This window comes from Zalophus californianus, chromosome 1 (genome assembly GCF_009762305.2).
Source record: "Zalophus californianus isolate mZalCal1 chromosome 1, mZalCal1.pri.v2, whole genome shotgun sequence".
Lineage (NCBI taxonomy): Eukaryota > Metazoa > Chordata > Mammalia > Carnivora > Otariidae > Zalophus > Zalophus californianus.
The window spans coordinates 190,653,008-190,671,576 of NC_045595.1; the positions used below are offsets into that span (position 1 = coordinate 190,653,008).

Here is an 18,569-nt window from a genome sequence, read left to right on the forward strand (position 1 = left end):
TCACAGAATGGAAGAATCCCTATAGTTATGAAAACTGAAATTAACATTTCCCCAAACTAGGCACAATGTGAATCCCTAGGAACAAGGGAGGAATTTTGTTAGTCAGCTACTGGTCTGGGATTATTTTCTTATTTAAATGCTCTGTAAGAGCCAAAGAAAGGCTATTAGCCAGTCAGCCATGGTTTCCTTTTATTTCTGCTTAAACAAATCAGTGACCTGGAACAAGAAAAGCTCTGCTCAAATAAGAATTTCACTGAACCAGTTGCAAATGGCATTAGAATGAAATTGTTCAGAATGTATTTGATGGTAATTAACATTTTCTGCTGTGCTAAATATTGCCCTGAAGTGAGCCATTTGGAAACTGGAACAAATATGCTTTGGGCAAATTCTAAAGTTTATACTTAAAAGCAGATAGGTTATTCTACCATTATAATTTCCCTATTGTTAAAATATGCAGATATCATGCTTCCTTGACATTGAAGTGTTATTTTTTCCCCCCCTTTTTGACTAGAATAGCTATGAGGACTGTATAGGTTATATAGTTCAAATTTTAATATGGGAAATTATATTAAAGTTTTATTTGTATGTATGATATTATGTACAAAAGTTATTTCACATCTTCTATTTCAGATAATGGTAAGATTGTTATTTGAAAAATATCAAGCCTATGAAACTGTTACTTCTACTAGAAAATCTTGCTTCTTGACCACTTATTGATGAATAGAGGAACACACTGGCAGAAAGGATTATGAAAATTGTTTTACATGATTGAAATGTCAAAATAGCAAGATGTTTCTAGTATTTGGTAGCCATAGGAATTATTTATCAAACCAGTAATGACTTTAATAATTAGACTATTTCTTAATGTTTTTTTGCATGAGAATGTTTTATATGATAGACAGGTACAGTATGGGGCACCCACACAAAATGAAGTGAAGCAATTATTTTTAAACAATGCCAGATGGCCCAAATTATTGCATTCATGTTGGGTTTTGCTCCATCCCATCCCTTCCTTCATTTCCAAAATTTAGTTCTGGTAACAAAATTTTGTTTGACAAAAATGTTTGTGTCACCAAAAGAAAATTACAGCCAACATAAAAAGAGAGAGACTTAGTTCATATCTACTAATATTTTTTGATTATCTATTTCTGTAATGTTAGGGAGCAGTCAGATACTGGTGAAGCAAAGGTGAATGAGGCCCAGAGTTTGGTGTCATGACACTCACTTCTTGCCTCAATTTTGTGGCCAATATATGTGAGAAGGCATGCTACTTTTCTGCTTTTGTTTCAATTTTATGAGTGTCCTACTGTCCCTTAATGTTTCCTTAAAGCTTTCTCCAGTTCACACTTTCTTCTCAAAAGTCTATCACTTACTTTTCTCATTTATTACTTTTAGGGGCACATAATTATATATTGCCTCAAGTATTTCTTTACATGGATTATATTTATTTTTTCCATGCATTGGTTATTGCTACATATTATATTTCTGGTGCAGTGCTCTGTACATAGTAGCTATTTATAAAATTTGAATGAATGTTTGAAATACTGAGGAATTTATGTATAACCCATACAAACATCTAAACATGTTAATACAAAAGATGTTACGTGTAAACTAGCCTTTTGGTAGAATGTAAGTGCACATTCAATACAGTGGCATGGAACCAGTATGGCAATGTAATTACTATCCTCATCTTAATGGCAGCTCACTTGTTATCCATTCTCAAACACCAGTCATTTATCTTTAGAGCTTTTGAATTGTTAAAAACCCTCATCTGAGAAGTCTACTTTCTTTTTTTTTTTAACTTAAAGATTGACAGCAGAAAAACTTATAGTTTTAGAAGTAAAGTCAAATTTAGGTATGTTCTCCACGTTGATTAGCTGATGTGATTATGGGAAGAGTTTCAAGTGCACTTGGAAGGAAATGAAAAATGGAAAAAGTGCTGAGTTTGGGGGCTCAGATCCATGGCAGAAAAAAAAAACACCCATGAGGTATGACATAAGCAAAGCTGTAGAACCAGATCAGTTTCCAACTGCCATAATCCAAAGATAAAAGGGATTTTTTTACATCAAAACTACAGTGCAGTGAAGACATCCCAGTAGAGGCAAAATATATGTTTGATATAATTTATCATGATATGGTTTTTTTCCTTTCAAATCCCATAGTTAGAAAGTGGTATGAAGTTATTGTCTTCTTTGACATTATAAGATGGGTAGTAATGCCTCTTTTTCCTCTGAAATGTAAGTTTCCAATTTCAATTAAGAGCACAGGTAGATACAGACTAGATTTGTTCTTTTGTGTTAAAAGACTCCAAAGGGCATGGGAAATCCTGGATACTGCTCAGCTGCAACACGTTAGTGGCTCCATGAAGGGAGCACATTGCAGGGCCTTACAAAGGCATCATTCCAGGATAAAAAAAAAAAAAAAATTGTGTGATCTTGGTCTGTATAGTCAAAGTCCAGGCCCAATAATTATTATTAAATTATTCTGGAAATAGGCTGGGTGCATCTCAAGTTTAACCAAACTCCTCTTTGATCTTAACATCATTCTTTAAGAAAACCATGAGAATCTTAAGGCTTCTTCCAAAAAACTGTCTGCCTGCCACACGGCCAATGCAGCATTATTTTGTATTCTAGTGAAAACAAAATGGAAGTCAGCACCTTCGTTATTTAAAAAAATAAAAATATACTAAAATTATTATAAATATGATGCATAACAAAGTAGTGAGTGATTTTCTGTGAGTGTATGTATAACATAATATTTTGCTAGCTTCCATTTTATTTATATTTTGGAGTCTTCAATTTTTAGTGAAAAAATAACATTAGGCTGAGATAATTTAAAAGGCCAAAGGAATATCTACTTGAAAATATTAATGCTTTAATTGGTAAAATACATGTTATAGTTACTTACTAGGAAGTTCTGGTGGAGGAGTTGGGACCAAAGTTGGTTCTGGATAAAGACTCACATTGCAAATCCCATATGTTAGGCTAATGTCGTCCAATGCTATATCACTCAGGATCTGGTTTTTAAAAGCATTAAAAGCAACCTGCAATTCAGAGAGGGATATGAAATCATTCTACTCTAATCTTCTCTGATTTGATTCTTCCTGTGGCCCAGTATTTGCTGGGGAATCAGTATTATCAACTCCAAATATAAGAGGACAAGTTTCTATATAGTGAAATATTGATAGATCCTGCTTTTTATAATCCTTCTGCTGAGCCCACCTCCCTACTTATGTGTTTATACTAATCTAAATTTTCACTAGTGTCTTCCTTCTGAGTTATGCAATATTGCCACAGTTTCTTTATGTCTCTATCTCTGTCTCTCTCATGATTTGTCATACTCTAATGTACTCTGTCACGCATCCACATTTTCTGGCAAGGGACAGCAATCTTCTCACAGACTCCTCCCCTCAACAATTTTAGAAATCCAGGTAGCTGTCTGCCTTCTTATAACATAGGGGCCCTAAAGAAAAGTCACACCTACTAGATAATTTAAATGAGAAAAGAAAGGGACAGGAGAAAATATGAGTATAATATGATAATTCAGGGCCAACTAGTACTGGTCATAGTTCACCCAGGAAGCTGGTGTGGGATACTGTGTGAGGGTAATGGCCAGAGGATACAGACCCAGACTTGGAAGAAAGTTTCAGTGGCAGATGAAACCTATTAGGTTCTTAAAGACAGTGGGTATTTTAGCTGAACTTTCCTGGATCCTCTCTTGTGTAGGAAAGACATAAACAGAATACCCACAATACATTAATTGCTCTGCTAGGCACATTGTATACATTATCTCATTTAACTTTTTCAATGCTTTTGTAGAGTTATCCATTCACTCATTTGTTCATTCTTTTCACCTTCTTCATGCTAGGCACGATTCCAAATAAGGATTATTTTCTCCCTTTCATTTACATGCAAGCTGAATTTCAAAGAGACTGAAGTGACTTAAGATTTCATGACAAAGTGGCAAAGCCAAGGTGGAAATATTTGTAGAACTCCATGCTCTCATTCTGCCTGATAAGCTAACCTTGAAAAAGTGGATCCAGTTATATTGCTTAAAAAAAAAAAAAAAGTGAGTTGAGCCAGATTAGCCACTGCAATATAGTAGTCCCCCATTATCTGAGGTTTCACCCTCTGTGATTTCAGATCCTTACTGTCATCTGGGTTCTGAATCAGACAATTCTTCTTCAGGTATTGTCAGAAGGTCAGTAGTAGCCTAAGGCCATGTGACAGTGCCTATAACATTCACCTCACTTCATTTCATCACGTGGGAATTTTGTCATTTCACATTGTCATAAGAAGGGTGAGTACAATACAATGAGCTATTTTGAGAGAGAGACCAGATTCACATAACTTCTGTTACAGTATATTATTATAATTGTTCTATTTTATTATTATTCTTGTCAATCTCTTACTGAGCCTAAGTAATAAATTAAACGTTACCATAGGTATGTATGTATGTATAGAAAAAAAACCCATAGTATATATAGGGTTCAGTAGTATCTATGGTATCCATGGGGGTCTTGGAACATATACCCCATGGACAAGGGGGACCACTGTACTTGTTTCTCTGCTCTGCCATTTCTTTATTCTCCTGATATTCCATTTTCCTTTATCCTTCCCTGGATTATCAGAAAACAAAGTTGGAGAAGAAAACTTCACAGAAAAAAAAAAAAAAGAAAAAGATAGACTCAGAAGAAAAAAAAAAAGAAAAAGGGAAGGAAGGAAAGAAAGATGGAAAGAATGTAGATGAAGGTGTTTGATTTCTGCCTCCTTCCACAAAGTCATGGGGAAAAACTAAAGCCTTCCCTATGACTATGTCTGTCCACATATATACATTCTGAAAGTTAGACTCTGTTGTCTGAAATGAACTGATTAAAACATTGTTAATTTGGTCGAACTATTAGCCTGTATTATCCTGTATTTTAATTACAAACACCCTTAGGAAGAAAACACATTAAGCTGTTATCTGAAAAATTAATTCACCTTAATGTGAAATAAATGATCAGAGACATCCCAATGATACAGCTCATGGAATTTGTTTCTAAAGGAAATACATAGATTAAGTCAAAGTGGGGCAGGGTGGATGGATACTGATGGGCGTGGATGTTCTAATAGGAAAAGATAGTTCCCTAGAAAAGTGCAGGGCTGATCTAGGTGGTGTTTGTGAAAAGCTGGAAGTCCTAGGCGAGCAGAGGACATAGGAAGACGTGATTGGCATGTGCTAGAAAGTTGCTTAAGAAAGCTGTAATATCCCACAAAGTTTCTATGGATCTTATGGATCATTATAAGTAGTACTTTCATGTAGTAAATTTTTCCTCAATAAGTGGTTTTATTTTTTTTAAGGATTTTATTTATGTATTCGAGAGAAGAAGATAGCAAGAGAGAGCACAAGAGAGGTGGAGGGGTACAGGGAAGGGGAGAAGCAGGCTCCCTGCTGAGCAGGGAGCCTGATGTGGGGCTTGATCGCAGGACCCTGGGATCACATCCCCATCTGAAGGCAGATGCTCAATGACTGAGCCACCCAGGTGCCCCTCAATAAGTGTATTGTTTTTTTTAATTTAATTTTATTATGTTATGTTAGTCACCATACATTACAACGTTAGTTTTTGATGTAGTGTTCCATGATTCATTGTTTGCATGTAACACCCAGTGCTCCACGCAGAACGTGCCCTCTTTAATACCCATCACCAGGTTAACCCATCCTCCCAACCCCCTCCCCTCTAGAATCCTCAGTTTGTTTCTCAGAGTCCATAGTCTCTCATGGTTCATCTCCCCCTCCGATTCCCCCCCTTCATTTTTCCCTTCCTACTATCTTCTTCTTCTTCTTTTTTTAACATATAATGTATTATTTGTTTCAGAGGTACAGGTCTGTGATTCAACAGTCTTACACAATTCACAGCTTGAGCACCATGAATTGAATAAGTGGTTTTTAAATAAGTTAGTGAATAAATGAAAATAAGGGCACTCAGAGGTTTTTTTTTTTTTTTTTTGGTTGTTGTTTGTTTTTTTGAGAGAGAGAGAGACAGTGCAAGAGAGAGAGAGCACACATGCACTGATGGGGGTGGGGGGTGAGAAGGGGCTAGGGGAGAGGGGGAATCTTAAGGAGACTCCACACCCAGTGTGTTGCCCAACATGGGGCTTGATCTCCTGACACTGAGATCACAACCTGAGCCAAAATCAAAAGTTGGATGCTTAAACAACTGAGCCACCCAGGTCCCCCAAACTCAGAGATTTTTTTAAAAAAGAGATTAAGAAAGTAAAGAAAATGACTTGGCTATATTTAGAAAATAATTTTTTTCATCATATTATCTTAAACTATAATTGTATCACCATTTTTAGAACACAAACACAGGATTATAAGTCACAAGGTATTTTGCCAACCTTAAATTCCACTGTTTCATTTAATGTTACTTGTCCATAATTCCAATTTTCTCCATAATTTCCTTCCTTTTGGAAAATTGTCTTCTCCATATTTTGGTCGCTGCTGATATTAATGCTTAATTTATAGACATTTTCACCATACATATAATACCTAGTTTGGAAACAAGCACAAATGATTAGATTTCTACAATATTAGAATAAATGCAATTGAGGGTTCTTCTAAATCCTTTACTTTCTCTGGAATATTTCCTTTTTCCTTGAGTGAGGGAGTTGCTAGTAAAGGGGTGGGGGAGTCTTCCAGCATTTTGTTACTTTATCAATTGGAAAAATAATAGCGAATCCATTAAAACGTGGGATGTCTTAGCGAAATCATGAGCCTGGCAATGCGACAAAGGCAATGGTACTCATTAAATAAGGTAGTACTTAACATGTGTCTATGACATACCAGAAACTGAGGCAGACTGGTTCTAAAGTGGGGTCTAAAGGGAGACTTAAGAGTCCTACTCTTTCTCGTCTCCCTCCTGGTCCAGTTGGGGTGGAAATGTAAAATCCTGTAAAAACAAGAAAAGAAGTTTTTACTTCACTTAACTGTCAGCAATTTCATTATGTGAGATATAGCATGCTATAAGTAGAAAGGGACAACTTTAAGGTGAAAATATAAGGAGGAGAAAGGAAGGTAGATGTGAACCCAGAAGGCACTGTCTCTGCCATAATAAATTATTATTTAGGAAAATCACTTCTCAACTCTGGACCTCCCAATTTATAAAACAAGAGCCTTGAACTAGAGCATTGCTAAGGGTATATCAAACTCTGACTTTTTATGAGTCCACATGATTATTTTATTATATTATTGTAGCCAGATACCACTTTAATTCCCATTTACTAGATGTTTTTATCAATTCACTTCTTTAGAGACAATGATCACACAAGAGTATTTAGATATGCTGGTGGACTAACTCATGATATATGCAAGTATTTAAAAACAAATTTGAAGGTAACGTTAAGAGTTTCAAAGAAGATCAGTTTTTTATTCCATTGACTATACTGCATTTCTCTATATAAGAAGTTACCTGATTTTATAATGGTTTCATCTTCCATATTCCTTTGAATGATAGCTAATCAGATCACAGAAGAACAGGAAGCCTGCTAATCTACATAAAATCTTTCTATAATAGCTCAAGCCACTGCATAAAGTGCTTTCTGGTCCGGAATTCATTATTCCAACCAATGATTTGAGTCATTTGAAGTGTGGGAAGAATTGCTAGAGTGAGATAATCTTGAACATTTTCTTAGAGAAATTTAATTTTTTAATTCTTAGCTTGCTGCTTATATATTATGACAGAAAGCAGGAATCATGTAACAAAATATGTTATGAAGCAAAGGAAATATTGGTTAAATCTGATTTGTGCTCTCTCTTGCTGTCTCTCTCTCCCATCAAATGGATAAATAAAATCTTCAAAAAAAACCAAACAAACAAAAAACTAAAACTCATTCATTTACAACATGCAGAGTAAGGATAAGATATGAAGAAAAATACTAGTAAAACTGCCAATAGATATATCAGTTTATATTTAGATTGGTAAGGCAAAAAAAAAAAACAACAAAACCTCAGAATGAATATTTTTATCAAGGTGAAATCATGGTCAAATATATTAATAAATATACATACACTAGATTTAAGTTATAAAATGTAAAATGGAAATGAATGCATGTTTAACATTTTATATTAACACATTACTTATACTTTAGATAATGCTATGGCATTTCATGAGTACTTATTTTTAGCTCTAGAGTTAGTGCTCAGTTACTCAACCTAACAAAAAATGTAGCATAGATACAGAGAGGATGATCCAGAATCTACCCTTTAAATGCTGAATTCCAGATCCCTTTTGAATTGACATTAATTTTAGTTGATTAGAATGTAGTTGGGGAGGAAATAATTAAAATTCCATTGAATGCCATGAATAAATAATGAAATGGCTACCCTGTTCAGAAATATTTCTAGTTAGCAGCAATTATCAACATAAAAACTATTTATGTTTGCCCATGTTCAGTCAATTAGTTATATTTAGAAATATTTTTAATCTAATGTTTACACATTAAGCAGTAATAGTATATACGGGATTTTATGATGCTATGAGTTTTGTATCATTGTTCAGATAAAATGTAATTATGTGGACCATAGTACTTTATGAATTTTCCATAAATAAATTTTTAAAAGCACAATATATTAAATATCACATAGCATTGCATATTTTGGAATATAAAATAAAATACATTAATAGTAATATAATAAAATAAAAATTAAGAAAATAATAAATAATATGTTAACAATTTCTGTGATATCAGTTAAATTCCTTACTTAACAAATTAGAAGATGAAGGAAATTCTTCATAAAATTATGAATTTTAAAAATAGAGTATTGCTTACATAAAAATTTATTTAGTCTACCTAATTGTCCTTAAATTTCATCTATAGCCTTTGCCTGTGGGGGCCACTTGACCTCTATTTAATGTCTGTCAGATATAGCAGGAATCATTTGTGTTCAAGGCAGCCCATTTCATTTCAACACAATTAGAAACTCTTTTTTTTTAAGAGTAAGTTATTGTGTGCTTATTTTTTTCTAATTTTGCTCCTGGGTTCATTAAGGATAAATGAATTTATGTTAACTCTACAAATATTTAAAGGCTACTATTTTGCCTTTTCTAAGACTTCTCAAGATTATCCATCCTTTTTGCCTTCAATAATTTAATATGGCACAATTTCAATTGCTTCTCCATTTGATAAGCTCTCAATTAGCTGTATAGCCTGTTGGTTCCACTCAGAGTATGGAAACCAGAAGTTCACACAATATTTGTGTTGGAGTATCTTACCAGGTGGATATCCTAAAACTTGGGACTGTGATTCAAGTTATAACATTGACACTATTTATTTCCAAGTGTATGTCATTCATAGTTCTCCAACTCTCTATGAGAATTCTTCATTTCCAACATTCTTGCTCAATAATGCCTCTTTCTGCACAATCTAACTGGTCCCTTATTCAACATCTTTTACCATCTCCTTATTTCCTGGTAAACAAACATAAATTTACTCTGAAGTTTGAGGCTTCTGTACTATGTATGACTTCAATGTCACTTTCTAGCCATCTTATAATTCATCTATTTATATGCAACACTTCTATGATATTAGATTATTTTAATTTGCTCAACACCCAATTTTATGACATTTGAGTCTTTTTTTTCTTCCTGTTTTTATGTCACTCTACTCTTTACAATTGTACATGTCAAAATCCTACTAATTTTTTGAGGTCATTAAATCAAATTGCCATCTCCTTTAGAAAGCTCCTCTTGGTGCTCCCAATTATATGGGACCACTCCTTGTGAATTCTGGGTTGCATGTGTACTTCTCTGATGTTACTTATTTTGTTCTATTATGTATTATATTCATGTTCACATGTGACTTTTAAAACAGACTTTGGGAAAAGAGCGACACTTGGTTCATTTTTGAATTCTCAATATGGATTAGCTGAATGTTGCTTAATTTATTCTTGTTACATCAATTTGACTTGCTTTTTTATTTTAAATTTATTAAAGTAATACACAAAAGGAATGGTTAAATAGATATTTTTTATAACCACATGGGAATTTCTATGGTCAAATGATAATTTCTTTTAAAGTCCTATAAATTTCTTGAAATGTCTTTGAGAACTCTTGGAATTAACCTCAGAGTCAGCCTAAAACTCAGAAGACTGAATATATTTTGTTAATTTAAGCATACAGTGAACCTCTTTCTTGAGCCTTAGGTTTTTCTTACAACTTCTTTCTATCCCTTTTTCTTTTTATTTCTCCATGAAACAAACCTAACCTTTCACATCCAACACTTCAGGTAAGGAGAAAAAGTGTTGGACATGTGCTGATGTGGTACAGAGACAGCAGCAACCAGAGAGGCAGTAAAACTTTGTGGAAAGTTGGAGATCCCTCTCACAAAGAAAATAGGCTGATATAAACCATTTTGTGGGTAGTGAGTGCCTATGTAAAATTAACTGAACCCAGCAGATAAATATTGAAAGTGTTAGATTACAGAATGTTTCAAATTCATGTCCATCTATATAAGAAAGTAATATCATTTCCTAACATTCAATATCACAGGAAAGATAAGGGAATAAAGACAATATTACTTTGAAAACACAAAAATCATATTTTAGAAAAAATGATTTATGCTAAATGAAATGTAAATACCTAAGACATTTAACACACTTTTGAAAATTGAGCAATGTAACTACTTTTCTCCCAGCCTACCACTTAAAAGAGCACCACAGCCAATTTGTGTCTGTTGAATGCTTTTGCATCACGAAGAGAAAATTGTTATAATACATAACATTTATATGGCACTTGTCATGTGCCAGGCATTTTCTTTCTTTCTTTCTTTCTTTCTTTCTTTCTTTCTTTCTTTCTTTCTTTCTTTCTTTCTTTCTTTCTTTCTTTCTTTCTTTCTTTCTTTCTTTCTTTCTTTCTTTCTTTCTTTCTTTCTTTCTTTCTTTCTTTCTTTCTTCTTTCTTTCTTCTTTCTTTCTCTCTTTCTTTCTCTCTTTCTTTCTCTCTTTCTTTCTTTCTTTTTCATTCTTTCTTTTCTTTCTTTCTTTCTTTCGTAAACATAGTAACCAATTTAATGTTCAAAACATGCCTCTAAAGTCAGGTCCTATTTTCATCAACCCACTTCCCAGATGAGGGACCTAAGGTGGAGAAAGAGAAGAGATAACTTGCACTGCTGATTTAAATCTAGCTGACTTCAGAGTCTCATTTTAATGGTCTTTGTTACTACACTATGCTAACCCCTAAGCGTTAGAAACACTAATGATTTCATTGAGAAAGGCCAACAAAGAAATACTTTCTTTGGGCTGTCTAGCCCTCTTGTGACCCTTACATTTCTGAAGTTTTCACATGTTACTGACCTCATTTTCTCTGAATGTTCTGAACAAACGAGCCAGTTCTGAGCACCCCAAGATGCTGCCCTGTATCATTGCCATCATCTCCACTGACTCCCTTTGCTTCTAGAAGGTACAGGGAAACTCTGAGCCTTGACAGTGCAGATTTAGGAGCCCGTTGTCTACCAGGAGAGAGTTCTTTAGAAGGAGCCAAAAAAGCTAAGGGGCTTAGATGTTCTTCCCTAAAGCAATGTTAATTCAAAGTTTATTCAGTTTCATTTAGACTTTTCTGTCATTTAAAGTGAAGGCAAAGAACAAAAAACCCCTGCATGGATAAGAGGAACAGCAGGAGAGATTTAATTCTCTTCCATTTCAGAGGTAGGATGTTCTGACACATAAAAAAGCAGGTTGGAAGAAAAATGCCCCTGGGTGTGTATGTGTGTGGTGGGAGGATGTCTGGTAGATTATAAAATCACTGGTATGAGAGTTGGAGAGAACCTATTAAATCCTATCATCCGTTCTCATTACACCACTGCCCCTGGTGGGCTCTGAACTGCTCTGACTTGGCTCATTTTAAATAACTCCAGCTACAGGACTTTCTCCTGAGACTCCATTTCCGACCCAACTATTTAAAACCTCCACCTGACATTCAACCTGTTTCACTTTGGTCATTTTCATCCTATTTCTCTAGTTATTTAATCTGCTGGCAGGCTGAAACCATTTTTTCTCCTGTAATGTACTTATATTCTTCAAATATAAGTGGAATTATTTTATCTCTTATTATGATGACATAAGAGTAGAAAAATGATCATTTGAACGTCAAAGATTTCAACTACATAAAAGGTATCTGTCATAGTCAATAGATATAAATGCTTTCTGTACTTTCCTCTAACTACTCTTGCCCAAGTGTGGTAAAGACTTTTTTTTTTATTACAATAAAGACAAAAATGTGGTCAAATTATTTGACTGTTTTAGGCCAGGCTTCTTCAGAGAGCTAGGGTGATTATCACTTTGGGGTTGGTCTTTAGCTGTGCAGATTACTAATTTATCCACAGGGGATCAGGCTCTGGGAAGTCACTTGTTCAAAGAAGATTAACTACGTATGATAGTATGCATGTCATTATTTTCAGTACTGAATATGTTTGGTCTAATGGGATTGGCCATCTACACAGAACACATTTTTGTTCATAGCTCTACACTGCTAACTAATTAAGCAGAATCCTGTTGCCTTTCCTTTCAGATTATTTCTAGAATCTGACCACAATGCGTCTGCTCCCACTGATCTGAAAGTCCTGTGGCCTCTTCTCTGGGTTGGGTAATAACTCTCCACTGGTCTCCCTGACAACATTCCTGCCTTTCCATAAACTATTCTAGCAGCCAGTGTGAATCCTATCACTGCTACGCTCAGGAACATCCAATAGCTCTTCATTTCACCGAGGAAAAAGCCAAAGCCATAGAAGACCCACTATTATCTGCACTCTACTGGCCTTGTTTATTCCATGTCAGCCATGTTGGCCTCCTGGCTTCAAACGGGTCAGACATGCTCCCTTTAAAGTCTTTGTTCTGCGTGTTCCCTCTGTGTAGAATAATCTGTGTGGCTGATTCCTTCAGTTCTGTAAAGTTTTGATTTGAATGTCACCTTTCAATGGGACCTCACCTGATCACCCTGTTTTAATCTGCAACAGCACCTCAGCACACTTGCCCTCACCATTGCCCTTACCAAGCTCTATATATTTTCTGGGAGCACTGATTCATATTTAGCACACCCACAAATTGTAATTACTTGTCATACACATTGCTTAGTTTCTAGTTTTAAGTTTCTCCCCCCCCGAATATATGTTCCATGATTGCAGAAAATCTGGTTTATTTTTGTTCAAAGATAATATTTTGAGTCCCTTGATTAGGGACTGGGGCTCAAAAAAAATACTTCTTGAATAAAGGAGTAGAAGAATTAATCAACTGAAGCTTTTATTGATGACTGTGGAAATAGATTAAAAATAGATCAAAAGTAGTCACTTTTTATTAAGCAATATTTTGATCAAGTTGAAGTAGTGTGATGAACCAAATTTTGTTATTCCAGGTAGACCATTGTCTGAAAGAACAGAATTAGTCAGATACATTTTTGCCCTGAAAAAGTGAATTATTTAATGTCCTTTTACCAGATGTCATTCACAATTGACATTAAATCAGCTATTTACTTTTCAGGTTATAAAAATGAGAGTATCGATCTCTGTAACAAAAGTGGCCATTGATAATAAATTACAATGCACATGTGCTCAGGTTATTTTTATGTTACAAACAATTTCACGCAGTCAATAACTCACTCAATCAGGAATTACTTATTGAGTCAAAGTTATAGATACTCATTCATTAAATTTAAGAATAATTTTACATGTTAATTAGATTCAGATACTGAGAATGCACTAGGAATTCAAAGATGAAAAAGAAGCTTCTTGTTTCTGAAAAGAAACAAATAACTAAGGAAATATAAGACCATGTGGCAAGAAAAATAAAAGAAGTGTTTATAATGTTTAATGGAAAGGAAAATTTCAACTCGGAACTTTTAGACAGATTTTATGGAAGTGGTGATATGAGATCTGTGTGCTCAATGCCTAGAGCCATGTCTGGTTAAAGGAAGATTGCAATGCATGTTTTTTGAATTGAACCATATTTTCACCAGTAACCTTTTGACAAGTCATATTGTAGGATGGATTTTGCCTAAGAAAATTATCTAAATGCAGAAATTTCTGTTCTGTCCTTTTTGTCATTTTTCTTGCTTTATAAGATCCACATTACTTCTAGGTTTGGAAACTCCCTGTTCAGTGATTCGTTATTATAAATACAGGCTTCCAGGATTTTCATGGGTGGTCTTCCCACTATGATTTCCTTATCTCCTGATAATTCCCCATGATTTCTGGTCTTTTCCATCAACTATTATTGTTTCCAATGTTATTTTCTTACCTGAAATCTAATTCTAATATTCACACAAAAAGGTATTTACAAATTACAACCCTTCCCTCAGGGCCAGGCCTTAGAATCAGCTCATCCACAGTCCTTTTGGTATGGATGGATGGCTGTGTCTCCACAGTTTATATGTTGAAACTCTAATCCCATATGATGATGTTTGGAGGTAGGGTGTTTGGGAGATAATTAGTGACCTTATGAGAAGATACAGGAGAGAGTGCTGACTCTCTGTCTCTCTCCCTCTGTTGTGTGAGGATACAGTGAGAAGGCATGGGTCCATGATGAGCTCTCACCAGAACCTGACCATGCTGGCACCCTGACCACAGACTTCCAGTCCACAAAACTCTGAGAAATAAATTATTGTTTAAACGAAGCAGTCTGTGGTATTCTGTCATAAACTATAAGTTATAAAACAGACTAAGTCAGCTCCTCAGAAGAAAATCTATCTCTAGATCTTTATTCCAAGATAGCATGATCTTGTATATTGAGAATTCTAAGATAGTCTTTAAAAACTATTAGCGTTAATAAACAAGTTCAGCAAAGTTTCAGGGTTCAAGACGAATATACCAAAATCAACTGTATTTCTCTACACCAACAATAAATAATTGGAAAATGAAATTAAGGCAAAGTAGACCATAGTTCAGAAAAGCTAACTGCCTCCTACAAGTCCAATTAGTAAATAATAAGTGGCAAATCTAGGGCGACAACCCAAGCCTTCTCGTCTGTAATGGCCCCTGTGTACTTTTTAATATTTCATGAATATATAGGGTAAAAGAATATGTTTTTTTAATACAAACTTTTACTTGCCTATTTGATTAGCATTTTCATTTAAAAGTACTTATTAGTCATGATTATTTTTAAAAAGAAAATCTAAAAAAACTGTTTTGAATTAAACAACAGACAACACATACCACTTTCCTTTTGATTTTTGAATTAAATATGAATTATACCTGAATCATTGCCAAAAGTATGGTCAAAATTTGGTCCGGTAAAAGGAGGAAAGGTGTTTCCCTGAGTCCTTTCCCATTCATTATCATCATTTAGATCCTGGACCCAGAAACAAAAGCCATCTTCAAAATTACAGTTAATTTTCTCATAATCTGTGAATTAAAAAAAAGAAAACACTTCAAATTTAGTCCACACTGTGACTAATTGTAATCAGTTGCATGAAAATAATCTAGTCTTATACTGTCTTATACACTTATTTTTTACTTTAATTTTATTTAAATTCAATTAATTAACATATAGTGTATTATTAGTTTCAGAGGTAGAATTTAGTGATTCATCAGTTGCATATAACACCCAGTGCTCATTCCATTAAATGCCTTCCTTAATGCCCATCACCCAGTTACCCCATCCCCCCATCCATCTCCCCTCCAGCAACCCTCAGTTTGTTTCCTATGGTTAAAGGTCTCTTATGGTTTGTCTCCCTCTCTGATTTTATCTTGTTTTATTTTTTTCTCCCTTCCCCTATGCTCCTCTATACACTTATAATTGTCAGGCACACAATCTTTTTTTTATTAATCATAATTTTGTTTCATTCCATTTAGTTAAAAAAAAAGACAGCTTTTTGTTGTCAACTGTCTTAAATTAACATGCTTCCTATATCCAGGTAGGGCTTTAGCAGAGAAGCTTCTTATTCTTATTGTTCTTTAAGTTTTACATCTTACCTCTCTTGGTTTACCCGCATAAACTTTGTCTCCTATTTTTCTCTCCTTTTTTTACTAAATTTAATACTTGGGTCAAAATTAGGTTGATATGGAATGTTCTCAGAATTAGTTTTATGCATATACATATATATGAAACTTTGTAATTTTTGTCAAATTGGTTATTTGATTCTTTTGAAGAATATGAACTATTTTCTAATTTCCCAATTTCTCCAAGTAGATACTCATAAGAACTTACATAATGAGACAAATTATGATCTTGTTCTAAAATTTTAGGTTCTGCTACTTTTAAAGTTCCATTACAATATTGAAGCATCTGAAGATTCAAAGGCTAAAGAATAAACAATACTTACTATTAAGCTCTGTGCTGTTAAATGCAGTGTATGTTGCATTAAATCCAATATAATCATTTTCATCAGATTCTATAAGAAAGGTGGCAGTAACTTGGTTGGAAAAGATCCTAATTATGCCAGGTTTGGTTTCCCAGAGAGAAGCTACAAAAAAAAAAAAAAATGACTGAGTATTATATGTATATATCTATCTGGTTATTCATCTATTGATTGATCCATCCTCTGTCCATCCATCAATTTATTGTTTTATCAATTGATCTATCAACCTATCTTATACCATTCAGTTAACTAAAAGCATTAGTTATGATTGATTTTTTTAATCGAAATGCCTCTTCTCCTCAGCATCAGAAAACCTCAAATTATTATGCATATTTGTGGTTTGAAAAAGCTCTATTTTTATTTTTAATTATTAGCTGCACAACACTATATACACATATAAAAAGAAAAGATGTATTCCTTTATTGAGGCAGTTCCTCTAAGAAGCACACAAGCTAAGCAGTTATAAAACTAAAAATTTGGCTCTATCAGGTATTTCTCATGCCACACTAATAATGGTTAAAACTTGGGTCGCAATAGAAACAAGAGTATTTCTTTGCCTGTCTACCCATATAACTGTAGGACTTCAAAAGAATACTAGGTGAGTGAAAGATTTTTTTCTATGGAGTTTTATATTGATTTTATCATTTTTTCTGTCCTGACTCTAAGCCAAATAAGGGATATCCTCCCAGATTTTTTATTCTCAAGAGTTTACACTCTCATAGATTTTTGTCTATTTGGATATTTAATTTCCTTATTGATTTTTTATGATAGTTATTTGTGCGTTATTCACATCACTATGCCTGGTGATTCTAAGATTTATTTATGAATTACTGAAAATCTAAGCACATGAAAATAAGTGAGAATAACATTTAGGCAAATCATGGTATTCAAGGAGCAAAGGAACATGAAGGTAACTTACACCTATCACTTTTGGCAGTTAGCCTCTGTGAATTTTGCTTTCATCATCTATAGAAGTAAAAATTATAAAACACTTAACATAGTATGGTTTTGGGGAGCTTTTATTGAGCTAACTTAAAGTGCTTAGAATACTATTTTGTACATTGCAAGCCATTAGCGTATGCTAAAATTTATTATTAATATCACATTAGTCCTTGGAGAAATTTATATGACTTATTTGTTTATTAATGTAAATACTTATGTTGATTATAATTTTAAGGAACTGGATTTATCAACCACAGAAATAAGCAGATTATCAAATGGCTGGCCCATTTATTTTAGCCAAATGTGACTTACTTGAGTTCATCTGTTTTATGTATATTCACTATTATATTTGTACTAGGGGCTTTTCTAACACAATGAGTAATTGCATTGTGTTTGAAGTCAGAGAGTCTTTTTTTTTAAGATTTTATTTATTTATTTGAGAGAGGGAGCATGAGAGAGAGAGAGAGCATGAGCGGGGGGCGGGGAGAGGGAAAGGGAGAAGCAGACTCCCCACTGAGCAAAGAGACCGATGGGGGACTCCATCCTAGGACCCTGGGATCTTGACCTGAGCCAAAGGCAGCCACTCAACCGACTGAGCCTCCCAGGTGCCCCAAAGTCAGAGTGTCTGAAGTCAGATTTCTGCCTCCAACACTAACTAGCTCCATGGACTTGTAGTCATTTAACCTCTTAGGCCTCATTTCCTTCTCTTGTAATGCATACATTGCAGGTTTATTGAAAATATAAAATAAGAATATCTACACACAACACTCAGTATAGTGAATGTTACATTAATAGCACCCAATGCAAAGTATATATCATATGCTTAAATATTTCTCAAACTGTTTAATCAAACACACTTACTAGATAGGATTCACTTTTCATTACCACAAGTACAATTTGAAAGCCAAAATAGTTGAAATAAATGCAGCTATTGAACAGGTGTCACTTGTAACCTCATGTCAGCTCTACTCTTGACTCTCCCTTCAAAGTGTGAGGAAAACTAGTTATTCCCTGGACTCAATTTTTATATCCTCTTCTTCATCCTTATTTTATTTCCTCTTGGAATTTCACTCTTAATTTGTTGGCTATCATGAATAGGTAGGTCTATGCATTTTGAGACCAGACGGAATAAAGTGGAGTGAGCCCATGTATATTAATTCATTCCCTGCTTTCTTTTCAGCTTCTAAGGGTGTCCACGTACATACTGACAGATGGTTACATAAGAGCAATACCCCCTACAGCTACCATTTACTGATCTTACATCCTGGGCTAGTCATTATTTTACCCTCTTTATTCGAAATAGC

At 34.3% G+C, this 18,569-nt stretch overlaps 1 protein-coding gene across 1 annotated transcript in view; it reads right to left on the bottom strand.

Moving 5' to 3' along the window:
- TMPRSS15 (transmembrane serine protease 15) overlaps positions 1 to 18,569 on the bottom strand; it is a 112,413-nt gene that overhangs the window by 59,004 nt on the left and 34,840 nt on the right. The window contains exons 10-14 of the mRNA XM_027581781.2: positions 16,288 to 16,428; positions 15,218 to 15,367; positions 6,826 to 6,931; positions 6,381 to 6,531; positions 2,908 to 3,043 (exon numbers count right to left, since the gene is read on the bottom strand). Of these exons, the coding sequence (XP_027437582.1) occupies positions 2,908 to 3,043; positions 6,381 to 6,531; positions 6,826 to 6,931; positions 15,218 to 15,367; positions 16,288 to 16,428 (684 nt within the window). The remainder of the gene's footprint in view (positions 1 to 2,907; positions 3,044 to 6,380; positions 6,532 to 6,825; positions 6,932 to 15,217; positions 15,368 to 16,287; positions 16,429 to 18,569) is intronic.